The sequence below is a fragment of the Columba livia genome, chromosome 16, assembly GCF_036013475.1.
Source record: "Columba livia isolate bColLiv1 breed racing homer chromosome 16, bColLiv1.pat.W.v2, whole genome shotgun sequence".
NCBI lineage: Eukaryota > Metazoa > Chordata > Aves > Columbiformes > Columbidae > Columba > Columba livia.
The window spans coordinates 3,155,833-3,175,876 of NC_088617.1; the positions used below are offsets into that span (position 1 = coordinate 3,155,833).

Consider the following 20,044-nt stretch of genomic DNA (forward strand, 5'->3'; position numbering starts at 1 on the left):
CAAGAGTGTGCTTGAGCGTGTGAAGGGAAGATATTTAAATGCTGCAGCAAGCAGAGGCTGTTATGAGCATCAGTTGTGTGCTAAGCCTGCAGAAAGGGGGGCTGGAAGTTGAAAATGTGGCACGCACACCCATGCAGGACAGGACAGGAAAGGAGGGAGGAGAACAAGGCTCCCCTGTGGTGAGTATCTCCTGCTTCTCTGCCATCTGTGGGTCCAAAGGAACCGTCTCGCTGTCGCTACTGCTTTGGAATCTATTATAGGACTGAATACATTACTAAGCAAGAACAAAGGGCACCAAATAGAAGCAAAAGCTTGCTGAAGTTAAATTTTGTTCTTATTTTCCTTCCCACAGCTGTTCTGCAATGGCAAGATTGCTGCTTTTGAATTTAGGATTGATTCCTCAGCTGGGATTGCTTTATGCTCCAGGATTAGAGCAAACTAGCAAGGCTTTATCCTCATGAGTACATCAACAAGCCTATTATTAGCCTAAACCAAAGCCTGTTATTAGTTACTGACATGCTAGAAGAATCAGTGACAGATTGCAAAGAGGAGCAAAATACACAAATACATGAAAATGCATTTCTTCCTTCAAAAATTTTCTATTGGCCTCAGCATTGATTAAAGAATCACTTAACAGTTCACTCAACAGTAACACCTCCCCACCCCCTAAAAAAAGGAAGAGTGTAAGAGAACCACAAGAGTTTGAAAGTGTATAAAATGAGAGTTAGGTTTGCTTTCTGGGGGGCTTTTTAATATAAATTTACAAAAGTTATTTGTCCTTTGCCTTTCTTAAGTCAAATTACCTCTGAGAAAAAGGGAGAGGGTAAGGAAGAACAGCTGACAGCAGCTTGTCTTCTTACAAGCATTTCTAACAGAAAAGCATAAAAACTTCAATTATGTTTTCCATATGCTACCAACAGTACTAAAAACCCCTTTAGTTTCTTTCCGTGAAAGTGACATTAACTTAAACATGAAGCTAATAGTTAAAGCCTTTATGCAGCAGCATTTTATCTGATCAAGTGCAGACCTTACCTTCATTAAGTAGAAGCTGTAGCCAGATAATTATTATGATCAACAGCATTAAAAATGGCAAACAAAGCCAGAAGAAAAGAATAGGAAAGGTCAGCTCATTCACCAAAGGAACCAGTGGATACTTCATGGCTCGCTTCAGGTTACATTAAGTTTAGCACGGCTCGCCTGCTCTGCTTTGCTAACTAGCCTTTAATAGCTCTCGTTGCATCACTGTGTTAATCGCAAGACCACTGACATACTCAGCCCTGTGCTCTGCAGAGAGGGAGTAATAAGGATTAACCATGGGAACTGAGGAAACATCTGATTTGATTGTCCTTCTTTCAGTTGCTGTTTAAAAGATACATACAAATTAGGAAGCTTTCAGGGCTTATGTTAAAACAATAGTTAAAGGTACATTCATGTCTCAGATATAGGGGAGATAACCAAGAACTTCAGCCACTTTGAAGCTTGCTAGCCAAGGTTACTTTTGAGAAATCAATAAAACAGAATCAACCCTGCAGAGGGTGACTAGCTAAAAATTACTTCTCCTCGGCATTCTTATTTTACATGGAGCATAAACATGACCCATATTAACACGGACTCTATTTTAGTCTACTCTCTATGTTGCTATCTATTAGTTAGTCCATTAGGAGAATAAACCTTTGTATATTTTCATTGCTTTTTTATCACTCTTCCCTCCAAGGAAGGCAAGCTAGCGTGTTTCATAGGACATACGCCTGTAAATGTATTGCTTAATAGTAAAGGAGTTTGGTAGCGATCAGAGTAGGAACAGATGTGACTTTGGTAACTTTATATTCATCACATTGTGAGTTTCTCCTTCAATAAAGTAAAACCATTATCTATCATTTACCTCGCAGGGGGTTGTTTGGCTAAATTAATTGTTTTTGTAGCTCTCAGTAAACCTTACACAAGAACAGCTATGTAAGCGCACATTATGAATGATTGCATGCATTTAATGTTCTTGCTTCTGTGCATGTGTTTGTTTTTATGTAGTTAACAGTGCCTTTAAATGAGCCTTTTAATCCCAACATCTAAATGAACTTCGCAAATTCTTATTAATGCACATTAATAACACCCCTGTGTGATAAAACACAGCTATCATCCCTACTTTGTGCTTTGGGTAAACAAATGAGAAAAGCCATTAATGACCCAAGCTTCAAGGGCGCTAAATATTTGCAATCCCCATCTCGCACAGCAGGGGCTGCAGGTTGGTGGCGTTTCTGAAGACCAGGCTGTTGGTGGTTTGTCCACAAATGCAGTGACAAGAGCGACAGAAAGGAGCAGAACCCAGCTGTTGTGGTCTCTTTAGAATGGTTTGGGTTGGAAGGGAGATCCAAAGCTCCCCCAATGCCCCCCCTGCCATGGGCAGGGACATCTTCACCAGCTCAGGTTGCTCAGAGCCCCGTCCAGCCTGGCCTGGGATGTCTCCAGGGATGGTTCATCCACCACCTCTCTGGATAACAGAATCCCAGGATGTCAGGGGTTGGAAGGGACCTGGAAAGCTGATCCAGTGCAATCCCCCCATGGAGCAGGAACACCCAGATGAGGTTACACAGGAAGGTGTCCAGGCGGGTTGGAATGTCTGCAGAGAATGAGACTCCACAGCCTCTCTGGGCAGCCTGGGCCAGGCTCTGCCACCCTCACTGAGAACCTCTTAGTCACGTCACTGGGACACCTCGGGGTCCCTCCGGCCCTTCACCGAGCGGTTCTCTTTGGCGAGCGGCCCGTCTCCTCCCTCCCTGCCCGGAACCGGCGGCGCTGCCCGCGTTCCCGGCCGGAGGGACCCGGGGCGGACGCAAGATGGCGGCGGCCCCGCGGGTGTTCGCGTTCCGGGACGCTCGCTGGGTCCCGGACCCGGTGCTGGAGCCGAGCGCGGCCGTGCGGAGCCCGCAGCCGGTGCCGCTGGTGATCGACAACGGCTCCTTCCAGACGCGGGCGGGCTGGGCCTCCCCCGACCCCGCAGTCCCCGCCGAGCCCTTGCTGCGGTTCCGCTCGCTGGCGGCGCGGAGCCGCGGGGCCCGCGGCGGGGCTGGCGCCGAGACGCAGGTGGGCAACGACCTGGGGAGCCCGGAGCCGCTGCGCTGGCTGCTCCGCTCGCCCTTCGACCGCAACGTGCCCGTGCAGCTGGAGCTACAGGAGCTGCTCCTCGACCACGTCTTCCAGCGGCTGGGTGTCGCCTCGCAGGTACCGCCGGGCGGGGAGGGGGGACCCCGGGACGAGGTGAAGCCGCCGGTTGAAACCGGGCCCGGCCCTGGCGGGGACTGAGGAGAGGGGAAATGTGTGGAAATGGGGCTGTGGCATCGTCCTGCTTGTTGAGGGACGTTGTGTTGTCCCCTCCTCGCAGATACAGCCTGGGGTGTTGGGCCCTGAGCAACCTGCCGTGGTGACAGAATCGCAGGGTGGTTGGGGTTGGAAGGGACCCCTGGAGATCATCCAGTCCAACCCACCTGCTAAAGCAGATTTCCTGGAGCAGATCACACCAGAATGTGTCCAGGCGGGTCTTTAATGTCTCCAGGGAAGGAGACTCCACACCCTCTCTGGGCAGCCTGTTCCAGGGCTCTGTCTTCCTCATTAGGAGTGGCTTTCGAACCTCATTATCTGTTTAATTTCTCCTTAGTTTTGTAGTGAAATGAAAGTGGGAGAATACAGCTGCAGGGCGAGAGGTTCGGACTGCAGCGTCTTGTCAGGCTGTGGCTGAGAACCAGCGTCCAGGATCAGTTTTGCGAAGCATGTTAAACTTTACTAGTTTTGTACAGTGCCCTTATTAGCAGTGTTTGTTTACCTGTTTCATACACCCACCTGAGCTGAGAGTTGTTCCTCAGACCATGAAGCCTTTTGCCTGTGTGACAACACCCATTTGAAAGCTTTACCTAGTGCAGAACTGAAACTTCACCAGTTTTCACTCGCACTTCACCTCCTCACTGCGCAGATTTTGATACGTAGATTTTTAATAATTTATATATGCTTTTAAAAAAAACCCTTCTCCTCTGCCTTTAGGAGTTTGATCTTTGGTTGAATTAACATCACAAGCCCTGCCTGTCAAGACTACTTTTTACCTCTGTAAGCACTAGCTGTAATTTACCTTATATGATTAGTAGCCTGCACATAAAGTGTTTCTCATTGCTGTTTTGGAGGAGCACTTGCTGATGTTTAAAAGAAGCAGCAAGGATAAGTATCCCTGGGTGTTTACTTCATGCCTTTACTATTTTTCTTTTCTCTTGTCTCTTACAGGGTTGTGTCGATCATCCAATTGTTTTGACAGAAGCAGTCTGCAATCCTCTGTATTCAAGACAAATGATGTCAGAGCTCCTCTTTGAATGTTACCAAGTGCCCAAAGTCTCCTATGGTGTAGACAGCTTGTACAGTTTTTACCACAACAGAAGGCAGAACTGGCCCTGCAGCGGTTTGGTGATATCTTCAGGTTATCAGTGCACGCACATTTTGCCAGTCTTGGAGGGCAGGTGAGTTCTTGGTGGGTTAAGAACATTGACTTTTCAGTGATGCGAATACCCACTCCTGTAGTACGGTTTAGCGTTAGAGTTAGGTTACTGTTGGACTCAATCATCTTGAGGGTCTCTTCCAACCAAAATGATTTTATGATTCTACAATTCCATGATTCAGTATTTCAGGTATAAGCTGTTATCAGGTCTTAATTTATACTGACCAGTTAAAACCATGTCTGCAGATTTTGGGAAGGTCTATTGAATTTTGAGTTGAAAAAGCAGTGCTGTGCTTGTATGTATTGTATTTTTAGTTGCTATTCATGCATAGGTCTGTACTTTCCAAAGTAGAAGGGGATATCTGCCCCAAGTAAGATCAGGCATTAAAAAACTTATACTAGGTTTGAAAGCAGCTCTGTGAGATTTCTGCAGCTCTTGAGGCTTCCAATCCTTACTGCAAGAAATGGCTTTATTGTATATAGTAGGTGCTTCAGATTTTCAAGGGTAACATCTGACCAACGGTGAAATGTTACAAAGGTTAAATGAACTACTTTTAGTTCCACTAACCATCACTTCCCTTCTTAAAATAGAACATTTTCTTGCTGTAGCCCAATTTATTCAATGTTTGGGTTTTTTTCATTTCAAAGCAGAACAGAGCCTTTCAGAAAGTATCTGCAATAAACAAAGCAATGATAATGCTTGTTCTCTGATAAAGCAGGTGTGTTAGATTCTCTGGTAACTGAATCTTGAAAGATTTATCTGTGAATATTCAGCTGTCTACTTGTCCATATTAAATAATACTGGGGAGGGTAGGAGGTCTGGTTTATGCCGAGCTTGTGGATCTCTCCAGTCACAGTTGTGTCTCTTTGTGTTTTAAGGTTGGATGCTAAAAACTGCAAACGTATTAATCTTGGAGGGTGTCAAGCAGCTGTTTATCTCCAACGCCTCCTTCAGCTGAAATACCCGGGACATTTTGCTGCCATCACTCTCAGTCGCATGGAGGAAATACTGCACGAGCACAGCTACATCGCAGAGGACTATATAGAAGGTAAAACCAGCTGTAATTTACCATCAGGTAGTGTTCATCCAAACTTAGTTTTGTCCTTTAAGGTTTCCCAAGTTGCAAAGGACACCTCTCGGACTTTTTGTGGATTAAAGAAGTTTAAAAATTTCCATGGTAAATGTCATCTTAAGTAGTGGCCAAAGGCAAGTGTATTCTTAAATTTGTCACTTACGAAAGAGCCCATGGGAGTCCTTAGAAATGTGTGAGAACTCTCCCTTGCCTTGGGAAGAGAGAAGAGCCATTAACGTGCACTTCCCAATGGTTAGTACTTTGTGTTTGCTGCATGCTGGGGATCAGAGCACTGAGAACCTTGTGCACTGAGTGTGTGACTGGAAGGGGGTCTCTGAGGGGGCAGCTAAATACGGGAACAACTGTCAGGAGGTGACAGAATTCTCGGCTGAATCATTGTTGCCTTCTTCCAAGTCTGAACTTAATGTGGAGTGCGTGCAACATACAAACAATGATTTTCAGCCTGACAAAACATTTATCTTACTTTCAAAAGAGCTCCAGAAGTGGCGGTCCCCTGAGTACTATGAGAACAACGTGCACAAGATGCAGCTGCCTTTCTCGAACAAGCTGCTGGGAAGCACTTTGACGTCAGAGGAGAAGCAGGAGCGACGGCAGCAGCAGTTACGTCGCCTTCAAGAACTCAATGCACGTCGTCGAGAAGAGAAGCTTCAACTTGACCAAGAGAGGCTGGACAGGTTATTATACGTACAGGTATTCAAGACAAAGTTTTCTGTGTGATCTTTTTGGAGAAGGGCAGGCTGCCCTTGGGGCTTTATCAGAAGGTCAGGCATCACTGTAAAGAAACTACGTCTGTCCTGTATGTTTTCTGATAGGAGCTTTTTAAGGTTACTTGGAGGGTAAAAAGGAGAAATTAGTGATGCAGAGGATGCTTCCAGCTTCTGAACAGTATTTTATGAAATATTTTCATGCTGCCAAAGCGTGCACGTCATAATATGTAGTAATGAAGGCAAAGTGTGTATACATGCAGAGCTGACAGTTCTGTTCCTCACAGCTAACTCTGATCTGTCTGTAGGAGCTTTTGGAAGATGGTCAAATGGATCAGTTCCACAAAGCTTTGGTGGAGTTGAACATGGACTCTGCAGAAGAACTTCAGTCTTACATCAACAAGTTGAGCCTGTCTGTTGAACAAACGAAACAGAAAATCCTACAGGCAGAAGTCAATATTGAAGTAGATGTTGTGGACAGCAAGCCAGAGGTATAACGTTTTCACTGAGTTAATCCTCCTCTTATCTCTGAGAGAATTAAGTTTCTATGCTTGAACATGTGCCCCTTCAGACTTTCATTGATGAACTGAGCTATTCCTTTAACAATTTGCAACACATTGTTAATGCTGCTGCAGAAAGTGACAGTTTTGATTTCATAGAGTGTGCCTGAAATCAGTAACCCGTCTTGTGCTGTTCTGCACTGTGCTCGGGGACATATGTTATATTTGATTCCATATAGTTCTAAGCATAATCTCTAGGTTCCCTGCCAGTAATTAAAAGTATACAGTTATATTAAATCAATAAGTTTCCTTAAAAGTTTCTTGCTCATTTATAAGAAGTTGGCAAAAAATAGCCGTAATGGGTCAGAGAAGGTACCACTGGCGATATCGCTATTTCCCTTTGGCAGCATCTGCCAGCCACTGTCCTTACTGAAGGTTCACTCGCTTAGAGCGTTGTAAATCCAACAGCCAACATAATGGTTTTGTTCATGCTTTAAACCAGCCTCTAACTCTGCTTTTGCATTACTTTTGGTGAAATAAGTGGGCCTGCTATGTTAAAGATATTTTTTTCCAGTGTCTGACAATGAAATGACACGGAGTTTCAGGTGGTTATAATCCTTAAATGTCTTTAGCTTTGTATTAAAGATGTATAAGAACCTCTCAAGCTTTTTGTTAAAAGCAGTATTTGTTTTGCTTTCTGTTCTTCCCTTTCAGGTGTAGAGAACTTTGTGGTAAACAGCTAACATTTTGCCTTCATTTTGGCTCTCTTTTTTTGGTGCATTGAAGTAGCAGGTTCTATTCTGTTACCTTAGCAGTGAAAGATTAATTGCTACACTTGCTTGTTGGACTTGTCTTGAAGATGAGAAGCTTATTTGTTTGCTTTGCCAGACACACAGGCCCAGCACATAGCAGCTGCTGCTAGGAGATGGTCTAAGGCCCTTTGTGCATTTACCTGAAATTGCCTTTTAAGTCACAGAAGACAGAGCCTTTTTAGTTATATCAGTCTTTGCTCAGCAAGAGGTGGAGAAAAACAGAAAATTGAAGCATAGAAGAGAGTGGTGCCAGATAGAGGAGTTTGTGTCTTATATGGAACTTGAGATGTAGCCCCAACTGTTGGAGCAGGTGAGCTGGTATCTTCCTGGTTATATTTTGCCAGTCCTTAACAGGAAAGTCTCTTTTTGTTTTGTTTTCCCGTCCCACACAAGCAAGACAGGGAATGTAATGGTAATTATAGAGCAGGTAGAGGTGCTGGGAGTGCACCAATCGGAATGACTGTTTGAGCGAAATTAAGGTAGATCATGGGTTACCATTGTGGTAAAGAAACTTCCTGCCTTTTGGCAAAATAGAATGTTCCAGAAAGAAATCACTGCAAGACTGTCAGCTCCTTGTAATTTTGCCCAGCGGTTGTGCCCAAGTTCCAACGTGTCTGTTTTGGATCCCGTGCTCCTCCGCTTTACTAGGTGTCATCTCAGACCTCGGAATGAATCAGCAAGGCTTTTTGTTTGGTCTGGGCTTTGCGGGAGAGCCTGCAATTATCACCGAAACCATTTGTGAAGATAGGCCGTCCCTCTGTGGCCTTGTGAAGGAGACTAAAAGCTGATTATGTTGTCCTAGGGTCTGTGCCAATGCTTCGGCAGAGTTCTGCGATCCTTTCTGTTGCTAGGTTGAAGACACAAAAAGAAATGGATTTAAAAAAGCGTAAGTGTTGGGGAGAACTTCAGGGACTACCGTTAGTTTGCTCTAACAATGAACTTCAGATTGAGTAATTGCTTGGTTTTGAAGTGGACCTAAGCTAGTATAAATGATTTAGCTTTTTCTCATCCTGGTATTGTTTGCTAGACATTGCAACAAATGTTTCGAGTTTAAAATAACAAAAACAAATCTGTAGCAACAAAATCCCAAAGGTAACGTTGTAACACAAAAGTAATGGCAGTAATTAAAGAGCTGCTCCTACTCCTCAACAGTGAAGCACTGTAGGATTTCCAGTGAGGCTGCTCATTGGGAAGAGGCTTTGGGAGCATCTTCACATCTCTGTAGAACAGAAAGGCTTTTGGTATATCCTGTGTGCAAATGCTGGCTGGTTGAAACTGTAGAAGATTGTGTGGTAGCTTTGTAGCTAGCAAATATTTGTTTTCCAGTCCCACACAAGCAAGGCAGGGAATTTAATGGTAATTATAGAGCAGTTAGAGGTGCAGGGAATGCACCAAGTCTTAACCAATTTAAAAAGTTGTTTTATTAGGTTTCAGTGTGTTATATTTGGACATGGCTGGTTAGGATCCTGGCAGTTAGCCTGTTGACTAAAGGCTTGAATTTCTGGGGTGGCATCATGATAAATTTGTTGAAAAGTGTTTGATTTTTATGTTTTGGGTGAACGTCTGTCTTAACTCCTGTTTTCTAGGTTGATCACCATTTTGAGTTTTTGTCTTTGGTGCTGAAGAACAGCATGTTTGCTTTCGGACGTGTTAAAGAGTTGAGATTTGAGAGAACTGGGGCTGAATTTTCCAAGTGTCACCAGAATTAAAAGGCATATATGAACTTAGCCCTCCTGAGCTAACCTACCTTAACATACCTTCTCTGTTTCCAGACTCCCGATTTGGATCCATTAAGCAGTGAACAGTCACTGGAGGATGTGGAAAGTATTAATGAGTTTGAACCTCTATTTGCTGAGGACCAGCCTGAGGTTGAGAAGCCTGTTGCTGCTGTGCAGGTTTGATTTCTATATCTACACCTTATGTCAGATGTTGCTGCCTCCTGTTGTCCAGCTGGTCTGCTGACATTTCTCCAAATGCAAACGTTGTTTTTGGAAACTTTTGATTATTCTAGAAGATTACTCTTCCTTAACATAATTTCTCACTGCTTTTCAATCTCATCTCTTTAAAGCCCGTGTTTAACCTGGCTGAGTACCACCAGCTTTTCCTCGGCACTGAAAGAATCAGGGCACCAGAGATTGTCTTCCAACCATCCCTGATAGGAGAAGACCAGGCTGGTGTAGCAGAAACCATGCAATATGTCCTTGAGAGGTGAGTTTACAAAGCTACTTGGCATTTAATTCAAACAAGCTGGTCTTGTTCTGATATCAGCTTTTGCAATACTGGTTACTTAACAATAATATGAGAAAATATGTTTCAATAGTTCTTTTTGGTAAGGTTGAGCATTGCAGGTTAGACGTATCTTCCTGTTCTGAAAACGTGTAACTCTGCTTGTCTTAAGACAGTGGTCTCCAAACTTTTTTGACTGATGACCCCGTCACTAAAAACTTTAGAGCATGCACCTCTAATATATGTATATTTATAAATTCCATACAGGTACCACTGAAGTAGTAGATGATATACATTTTAAAACATACACAAAAATAGAAAACTATCCGAGGTTACATTTTCTGAAGTGCAAGAACTCCAGCTCTACTGAGTTGTTGATTTGTGGGGTACAGTGCACAGAGCACTTTAAGGATTTTCTTCTATCACCACTTGGATTTCCAGAAAATGAACACAGGTTTTCATGATAGGGAAGGAAGTTTCTCAGAGGGAATCCTGAAGGCAAGGTTTAGTGTGTAGGGAGAGAACTCCTTGAGAACAACTGAAATTGGTTTTTGTTCCTTGTAGGTATCCAAAGGAGCAACAAGCTATTCTTGTCCAGAATGTTTTTCTCACTGGTGGAAATACAATGTACCCTGGACTGAAAGCCAGAGTCCAGAAGGAACTCCTCGAAATGAGGCCATTCCAGTCATCTTTTCAGGTACGTGTATTGATGTAACGGTTGTGTGAGCAGTCTGTTCGTCAGTGTGCAGCAGTAGTTCAGGTTGGGAGAGGTACGGCACGGGTGTACTTAGGGCATGGGAAGGGACAGTGGTTTGTTACAAGACAGCTGTTTAGACCTGAGAAAATGAAGGTTAAGCAAAGATACTGCTGCTCTTTCTGAAGACATTAGAGAGAGCAGGCTAGATGGCTTGGAAAAGGAAAACCTGCTTCAGCTAAATGACCAAACACGGCTGGGAATTTGCAGGTTGATTTCTTAGGATTAGGACAGTTACTGTCTGGAATAGGCAACCTTTGTTAGGAGTAGGTGCTGGGAAAAACCCTACTCACTTCAAAACTAAGTTATATATTCAATATGTTACATATAATGACTGTCTGGGACAATAGCAAAAGAAATAGGGTGAGTATCTTACAAACCCACTGTCCTTTGCTACGTTTTTAGTAACAGGCGTAGTACAAGGTGGGCAAGTCCCAGAGTTTGCCATGAATTTTGTAAGGAGACTTGCCAGACTCTCCCTTGCTGTTCTGAAGCCACCTTGTCTTCTTAAATCTACTGACTTCTTGAACAGAAAATCAGCTTATAAACTGGGGAGAGAAAAAAAAGTCAGTGCAAATATAATCTTATGTTTCCACAGCCCTTGTTTTATGTACTTATTGTAGGTAGCTGTGAGCCAGGTGTGACTGACAGGAACTCTGAGGAAGGCTATGGCTTGCTAAGTTTTGAATGTGTAACTTGTCTCTGTAGGAAGAAAATGAGTGTGTTTTCTTCTGCTTTTCATGTTACTGCTCATAACTGAGTAAGAGCTTCCTTCTTTCCATTGCAATGCGGTCTGTAGTGTGGTCCTGGCAGAAATCTGTCACTGCACAGATATCACACATGGGGTTTACACAGCGTCTAGTTTAGCAAACCCATAGCTGAACCAGAAAAGCAGTTTGTGCTACAGTAACAGGAATAATCTGAATGGAAGTAAGAATCTAGAGCAGTGGAAAGAATATGTGTGGTCTGTTCCCACATACAGCGATTTCTTAGCCTGCGATATTCCTCCCTGTTACTACAAGCAGGGGAGAAGTTTTGCTGGAGCACTTGATACTGTTTTGCGGCACCACCAACTCTTCCAGCGTTGGCTCCCAGCTGTGAGGGCTGCTGGCTGTGAACGTGATGCACCCATGTGCTTTCTCAACCGGGAGAAACACAGCAGGCTCATGGAGAATTGATGTCAAGGTGAAAACACAGTTCAAACCCATTCCTAATATTAGTCTTCTTCAGAAGCACTGAATAATCAGCTCAAACTTGTGAAATCCACTCGTTTGTGTCACATATTACCGTAATCGGGGTTAAAAGGGCTTTTTTTTTCTCCTGTGTTGAATTGACACTGCTGTTCTATTTTCCTTTCCTCCAGGTTCACCTTGCTTCCAGTCCTGTTTTAGACGCCTGGTACGGGGCACGGGATTGGGCAGTGGAATACATGACCCGTGAGGAAGGCTGGATAACCAGAAAAGACTACGAAGAAAAAGGAGGAGAATACCTCAAGGAGCACTGTGCTTCAAATGTCTACGTTCCCATTCGCCTTCCGAAGCAGGCCCCGCGGGCAGCAGAGGCATCGGCACCGAGCAGAGCGCTGACGTCCAGTGAGCAGCCGTAGCCCCGCACCTCGCTCACAGCCCCTCGGGTGGAGATAACAGCGCGGAGAAGAGCCACCGGTGTGCGGTGTGAGCTGTGGACGGAGTGCAGGCCCCAGCGTTGCCTCGCTGGCTGCTCGGAGAGCGCCGAGCATCTCGTTCTGTCACCTGAACAAGGAGGACAAGCCCCGCTGGAGTGTCAGCTGGCACGGTCGTAGCGCTTTTGCAACAGGAGGATGCAACCGTGAGGAGGAACACAGCACAAGTGCATTCCAGAGAAAAGTACTGTCTTACAAACTTTCATAACAAGACTCAGGGTTTTTTGAGAGTATATGTTTTACAGCTTTTTAAAAATGTAATTAAAATGGACTGGCTTTGTACTGCTTTTATTGCATGATGCAGAAGTTGGATCTGGGCTTGTACCAAGTGAGTCAGCCCAGCAGGCGTCTCCCTTGCTCCTCACAGTGAGTGTTTGTCGGCACATGTTGGTCAGGACACTTTTCTGCTGGAGGCTGGAGGGGCTCATCCCTGCCTCCTGCACTCGCATCAGGTTTGCTTTACTTCCTGCTAAACCCTTTCTGCTCAACCGCCGCCAAATAAGCAGTGGGATTTCAGGTACTTTTGTACTTAATTTATGTCAGTAATATTGACGTCTTGGTTGAAACTGGAGACCTGGTCACATAAAGCACTGTCTGGCTATAAAGACAGAACCCTCCATGAAGCGTGGTCCAGAAGGACATCCTAGACTTGTGCCGTCCTTACATGGTTTTGCAAGAGCAGTGGCTCAGCTGGCAGCTCTTCACTGGTGGGACCTTTCTATCAAAAGTCGTTTTAGCAATAAATCAAACTTTCTGCTTCACGACGAGTTTACGTGTTTCAGTGATTCGACCTCTTTAAGGAGTACTGCAATAAGGATGTATTTGATTGGTTGTACCTTGCTGAAAAATGCAGGTTTGCAGCCAGGCCCCTGTCCTCTAACTTAAATTTGACTGGGGATGCAGTTCTTGCTCTTTTCTTTTGGGAAAGAATAATTGATACTAAATGCTGAACTGAAACGTAAGCAGCCTCCATCAGTTTGGCAAAAACTGTAAACCATTAGGCTGGAAAAGATAAGACTATGGGGAAGATACCCAGACAGTAGCTGGTATAAAGAAGTTGAAGAAGCGGTGGCTTTACTGTCCCCAAGGGCTGCAGAACGTCATAAAAACATAGAGGAGGTGGAGAAGAGCCCTCGCTGCCTTCAGTAACCTCAGTTTGGACTATTGCTCCTGTCCCTGCCTGCAGGCGCACTCATTTTCAGGACCATTAAGGCAATTCCATGGGTGGTAAAGAATGTGGAAAAACGTGCTGTGCTGAAATGGGGCAAAGTTACACCCCAACGTGTCTTTTCTGATCTCCGCTCATATCAGTGACCTGGAGCGGAGTATATGATGTCTGGTTGCTGTTTGACCCCTTTCTGACACGCAGAGTGGCTGCTCAAGATACAGAAATCTGTTCCAATACTTGGTGTTGGTTGCTAAATAGATAAGAGTGTGTTGTGCATAAAACCGTTCCAGAATAAAGGCCTAAAAGGGCGTCTGTGGTGGATGGTTATATTACTTTTAAATGTTTGGCCAAGTTGTGCCAACCACTTCACTTGCATTAATTGAAAGCAGAGCTGTCTAATTCTGTACAGAGATGCCAGATCAACTGCTTAAACAGCTTCAAGGAAACATAATTTTATAATCTTCTAAATATTAGCTGTTAATTTGTTACTTTATCCCCACAATAGCTGGAGTAACTAATGAACTGGGACAACATGATCAGAGTCACAGGCTGTGCTGAATGGTGCTGGTGGGCATTCAGTTCCTTAGAGCAGCACCATGAAAAGTGTGAATGTTGCAAAATAGGATTAATTTTCCCCATTTAAGTTCACTTCCCCGGTACAATTTGCTGTGATGCTACACGAGCGTTGCTGCTAGCAGAGAAAAATGGAAGCAGTGCGTGGTGCTGAGGGCGGGAGGACCCAATGGTGTTATTTTTGACAGTAGCGTTGATCAGAGTCTTGGATCTCCACTGTCATGACACTTGTGGCAAGGTTTCCTCCTACCCATGTGCAGAACTTGCTTGGCTTCCATAGAACCAGTACAGGGCTCAATGAAACCCAGAAGGAGCTTGGACTGTTTCTTCTGTGCGTTGGCTTATGCCACCTGAGAGGGGAAGATGCCAAATAAGGCACCTACTTGGCTCCTTTTTAATGGGACTCCTGCTTGTGTGAGGAGCAGTAGGAGAAACTGTTACAGTGAGAAAACTTATTAACTGAAAGAAAAAGTCATTCCATGGGCAGGAAACAAAGTGATGCTGTGAGGGCCTTTGCCAAGTGATCGCAGGGCTGCTCTTGGGCGAGTTGCTGTGCAAGCAGCTCAGAGTCCGTGGTGTGTTTATCCGGGCGGGTGTTCTGCGAGCTGACAAAGTGAAACTGCCTGTTCAGAGATGGTCAAGTGGCTCCATTTGGTTTTCAGTATATGAAGTTCAAAGCAACCTGTAACCTTATTATACAATTCAGTTATCACCTAATTCAGGTTGAAGAATACAAAAGAATGAGTTGCAATTTAACGGATGTGGTGACTTTGGTCTGTTTAGTCTAAAAAAGAGCTCAAAGTGGGTTCCACCGTTCACAGGGTCCCTAATACCTGCTCCAAGTGGAAACACCACGTCAGTGAGAAGCCTGGGAGACCAAACGTGGATCATGTGTTTGATGTCCCAGATTTCCATTTGAGCTGCGTACAAGCCTTGCTTTTGGTCTTCAAGGCTTCTTAGGTTCCCTGTGCCATAGCGACTTCAAACACTATCCATTCTTCGCTAAATCTCCACTAGGACACCAAGATTAGAACTCTTTGCTCCAGTTATTAATCTCTGAAATACCTAATGTGCTGTGTAAGACAGCGCTTCAGAACAAAGAGAAGATGCCCATGAGCTGTCACTTAAAATTTAGGATTATCCCTCCAGAGACAGCCTGCAATGATCCTCTAGCAGCCAGTCATAAGCCAGGAGTTTTGAAGCTCATGTGGGATGAGCAGGGGAGGGGGGAATGCTGTCATGGATTTAACATTATCCCTAAAGTCATATGGTGGGATTTCCACTTTGATTTGATACGTTGGGCACGGAGCAGCTGTGCCGATTCCCTTTGCTCACTCCCAGTGCTTTGTGCAGAGAGTGAGCTGGTCCCTGAGTATCAGCTTTACAAAACTCAGTTTTAAATGGCTCAAACCCCTGGTGTAGTTTGCCAAGAGTTCTTTAGGCTCCTTTCACTTGCTCTTTTCAGGGGCTTGATTTCCTATATTTAGCTGGCATATACCTTTCCCCCTCCTTGTTCATCAAATAAGCTGTAGTTTTGTTGTTGCTTTTAATTGTATTGGGTTTTTTACATCCTTAGGGATCTTTTATTCCTCCTATCAAGCAGTGGGCTTGCTTTCCATTTCCTAATGCAGCAGAGACCATGATGAGCACTGCACCGAGAGTCTGGAGACCTGGATCTGTTTTTGTGGCTGTTTGAGCTCAGTTCTGTGCCTCAGCACCTGTAAGAGCAGAACTAACCTGAGAACGGTTTCACAGAGTGTGTAATCCCTGGAGAAGAGTGGTGGGAAGGGGTTTGTGGGGTTTGTCCCTTCAGTAAAATCTGAAGCTTTTATGTTCTTAAAATTCCTGGGTTTAGGCAGGACAGCGTATTTTTAGCTTTTTATTTCTTTCAGGACTGAGGTGAAGTATTGTCCTGGTTTTGTTAAAAACAAGTTTCTCTTTCAGTGAATTTGCCTGTCAGCTAAAGCCTTCATATTAACTGCATTTTCCTGGAGCACCAGACACATGTTTTGGTAAACCTAGCAATGGAATGCAAACTTATTGATAAGCACAGATGGACATCTCGCGAGAGGGGCGATGAGAAACAAGAGAGCAAGAAACTGACCAACTGGGTATAACATCCCATTCACGTGAATACTTCATATAAAAGTAGGGAGATCACGAGGATTTCGTTCGCTTTTCCCTTTTCCCTTCTGCTTATGGCCAATACTAGGAGAGGACCTTGTTAGTCGTCCCTGCGAACTGAGGCCTAGTGAGAGACTGAATCCAGCTCCGATTGGCTGCAGACTCTAATCCAGGACTTTGGGTGCCAGCTCTGCAGTTGCTGAGACTTTCAAGATTGGTTTTGTATATTTTGTATTATTTTCTCTATTCTTATTAGTAGCATTAGTAAAACATCTTTAATTTTTTCCAACTCTCTTCACTCTGTGCTTCTTTTCCTCCCAATCGCCTCTCCTTAGTGGAAAGTGGGGAGAGGGAGGGGGAAGTGTGGGGGGGGAGAGGGGGTTAACAATACATCTGCCAGGGTTTTATTGTCACCCCGCAATCTTAACCCTCGACAAGTATGAAGCATCTTCTCCCTTCATCTGTCAGGAAATAAATGTTCTGTGCTGAGGGGGAAAGCATCTCATGTTGCCAGCGAGGTGCTGTGAAGGCAGCTGGGCTCCTGCACTAGTCTGTTAAATCAGGAGGAGCTCGGTGCGCTGCTCTGGGCCGGCCTGGCTGGATAAATGAGCTCTGCAACATGCAAGGAAGAAGTGTTGCTTTCTTCTAACCTATATACAATGAATCCCAGAGGAGAGACACCCTTGGAAAGTATCTAAGCTGATGTTTGAACTACCTGGGGACATGTTGGATGGCAGAGTATTGGACAGCAGGAGGACCACGGTGCATTGGGAGCCCTTCTTGCTTAGATAAGGGCAAGGGTGGGTGGTGAACCTCTGCGTGGGAGAAGTTTGGAGGGGTGATGGCAGCTGTGCAAACAGTTTTTGTGTAGTCTTATCTTTCCACTAGAGATTTTGACGTGGAGATTTTGTTCCTCTGTGCTCAGATAAGTCCGCCCCATCTAGAAGCCATCAAGTGATGCGCTGTTAGTGCTTCAGGGACAAAATGCCTTACAAAGATCCCAAACTGTTTTCTTACATGCAACCACATGCCCCTGGGATTCCACCACGAGCGGGGTGGTCACAAGGTGGGTGCCATCTGCTCACGCTGGATTTGAGCTATTAGTGAGCTCCTTGCATAACACCTTGCATGCTGTCTAGTATTAGAAAAAGCACCTCTTGATCTCTGAATGTGACAGGGTTGGGGGCTTTTTGTCATCTTTAAACATAGTTTTGTGTCCCTTGGGTTAAGCATGTGCATCAGAATGATACTCCTGGCTGGCCTGGCTTCTCAGCGCTGGGAAATAGATTTCAAATCCCGATCCTTAGATCTCTATTTGTTTTTTCACACTACAGCTGGGTTAAAATATACCCCACTCCTCCTCTCACCCCAGATTCCTGCCACATACCTGGCATTCCTTCATCCTTAATGAGATGAAGGAGTGGGGGATTTCACCCTCATGGAATTTTAGAGGAATACTAAGTGGATTTCTCATGAAAAGCACCATTTAGGGTACAAATCTCCCTGAAAGATAGTCTCCACATGGCAAACCTTGGGTTTGTTGGTGGTGGTGAATAGAGATTTTAGCTCCCTGTTCAATAGCTACTTTCTGCTTGGCCCTTATCTTAAGTATTGCTATTGATTGAGACCGTGTGGTGGTGTGGATGAAGCACAGGAGACCTGCATCCTTGCAAAGGTAGGTGGGGACACCAGTGGAACTCATGGGCTTTTGGCACTTGAAGTTTTACCAGTCGCTGCAATGTGGACAAACTCTCCATATAGACAATGCAACATGAATGTTGTTAAGTCAAAATAGTTTTCTTCCAGGCTCCGTCATTAATTTACCCTAATAAAGCTGCATTGGATGCAAGGTTCCTCCAGCCTGGTCCTGGTAGTGACCTCCAGGAGATGTCGAGGGAGGAGTGTAAGAATAGGAGCAGTAGCAGTTTATGTGAAAAATGGAAGATTGTAAACGGTTAAGACTGCATAACAGGGGAGGCAAGTGAACACGGTGCTCCTGGAGTCTGTGTCTGCAGGAGGTCCCTCTTATGTGTGTTAAAAGGACAGGTTAAGGTGTCCAAATGACAGAGCTCTGCAAGGATGTGGGGTTTGGAACAGCAACACCACGCTGGGCTGTGAACATCTGCTTCAGAGACACTGTGCCAGGTCATGGCTGTTCCTTAATCTGCGGCGAAGCCACGTTCCAGCGGTGAAGGGCTGGGACAGGACACTGGGACAGGACACTGGGATAGGACACTGGGATAGGACACTGGGATAGGACACTGGGATAGGACACTGGGACAGGACAGCCCAGCTCTGCCCCCTGCTCCCAGAGACAGGCTTTGCTGCAGATAAAGGCAGCGACAGCCCTGGGTCCTGTCGTGGGGGCCCCACGTTGCTTTCATCCAGCTCCCTGGTGGCAGAGGGCCATGGGCCGGTCTTGCTGCTGAGGAAACAATGGAGAGGAAAGCTTTGATTTCCCGGTGATGGACACCCTCCTGCTCAAGGGTGGTGCAGATGGAAGGAACTGGGGGCTGTGGGCTTGATTTTTTTTCTGCTTTTATCCTTTGTGAGCCGCTGGTGACTTCTTGTTGTGGAAACTGCTGTGACCTCTTTTTAGGTTTTGTTTATGCACTTTGGCTGACATTGTTTGCAGGAGGCCTTTGATATTCAGCTCCAGGAGTGTCCTCTGGCCTGGGAACAGGACGAGTTGAGCCCGGCTATCTGCAGGCACAATCCAGCCTGGGACGAAGGGCTGGTGTCCTGCCATGGTGGCACCACGCAGCCACGGTCCTTCCCAACGCCTGGGGATGACAAATGAGTCACACGCTATTATGGACTGTCCCCAAGTTGATGACTTGTGTCCAGCATCAGCCGTCCCCAGCCCCAGCAGTGTCCCACGCCAGCAGCAGATGTGGCCGATGGCTCTTGCTCAGGCGGGAGCAGCTGGTGGTCCTGCACCGCCAGCGGGTGGAGAAGATGCAAAGAAGAATTTGGCATTTATGGGAATTTGTCATGTTTTTCTAGGAGGACGCAAAGCTTTTGTGTTGGGTCCAGGCTGCAGATTGCTGCCTGGAAGATCTGGGAGATGCCCAGTGCATGATCTGGGGGAGCTTTGCTCAGGCCTCCTGTCCACAGCATCCACCTCTCCCCTGAGCCCTCTTGTTGGGTTAAATTGAGGCTGGAATGGATGATTCCCCAGCTCCTGAGGGCTTGGCTTCCCAAGATGCTGTAAAACTTCCATATCCACACCTTTTGTGATGGTTCATGTTCACAGGAGGTTTTGTTTCTGCCCCTCACTGCCCGGATCCATTTGCCTGGATATTGAACAAAACCAACTTCAATAAGAATGCAAAAACGGAGGGGATAATTTATATTTATACTACCCCTGAGCCCATTTTCTTGAATGTGTTTTAAAAATCCCAATGAGTGGTATTTTTCACACCACAACAGTTTCCCCAGGCAGCAAAGGTGACAATTTCTAGGAGCCATAAACCCCTTGAGCGTGTTTACCCATCTCAAAATGCTCTTTATAATATTATATCACCTTCAACCTACTCCGCTGTTTTACATGCTGGGATCTGAAATATGTATAAGCACTGGTTGTGCTAGATGCCTTACAGAGAGATTGGAAATGAGTCTTTAATTGCAAATTCAGCAAGCTGTGGATGGCGGTTTTTTCCAGCAGTCGTCATTTCAATCACAGCAGCCAGCAGTCAGGAACCATTGATTTTATCAGGTATCAAAGTACACTCTTACAACCTGGGAAGCAGGGCTCATTGAGAGGGGTTTTATCTCAAACTCCAGGCTTTATGGGGCAGGTTTAAGTAGACGGTCAACATTTCAAGGAGAACTTTAACTTTCAGGTGCTCTCCGGTACCCGCTACATGGCAGAGACTGAGCTGCATGGAGCCATGTGGGATGTGCAGCTGGTTCACATGGGAACATCCCCGTTCTG

At 45.3% G+C, this 20,044-nt stretch overlaps 1 protein-coding gene across 1 annotated transcript; it reads left to right on the forward strand.

The window, feature by feature from the left end:
• Window positions 1-2,786: 2,786 nt before the first annotated feature.
• On the forward strand, window positions 2,787-13,003 carry ACTR5 (actin related protein 5). Its single transcript, XM_065031887.1, has 9 exons — window positions 2,787-3,216; window positions 4,264-4,493; window positions 5,351-5,520; window positions 6,038-6,255; window positions 6,578-6,760; window positions 9,354-9,476; window positions 9,650-9,789; window positions 10,372-10,504; window positions 11,925-13,003. The coding sequence occupies exons 1-9, from the start codon at window positions 2,833-2,835 to the stop codon at window positions 12,165-12,167; spliced, it is 1,824 nt and encodes a 607-aa protein (XP_064887959.1). The 5' UTR covers window positions 2,787-2,832; the 3' UTR covers window positions 12,168-13,003.
• Window positions 13,004-20,044: the final 7,041 nt, after the last annotated feature.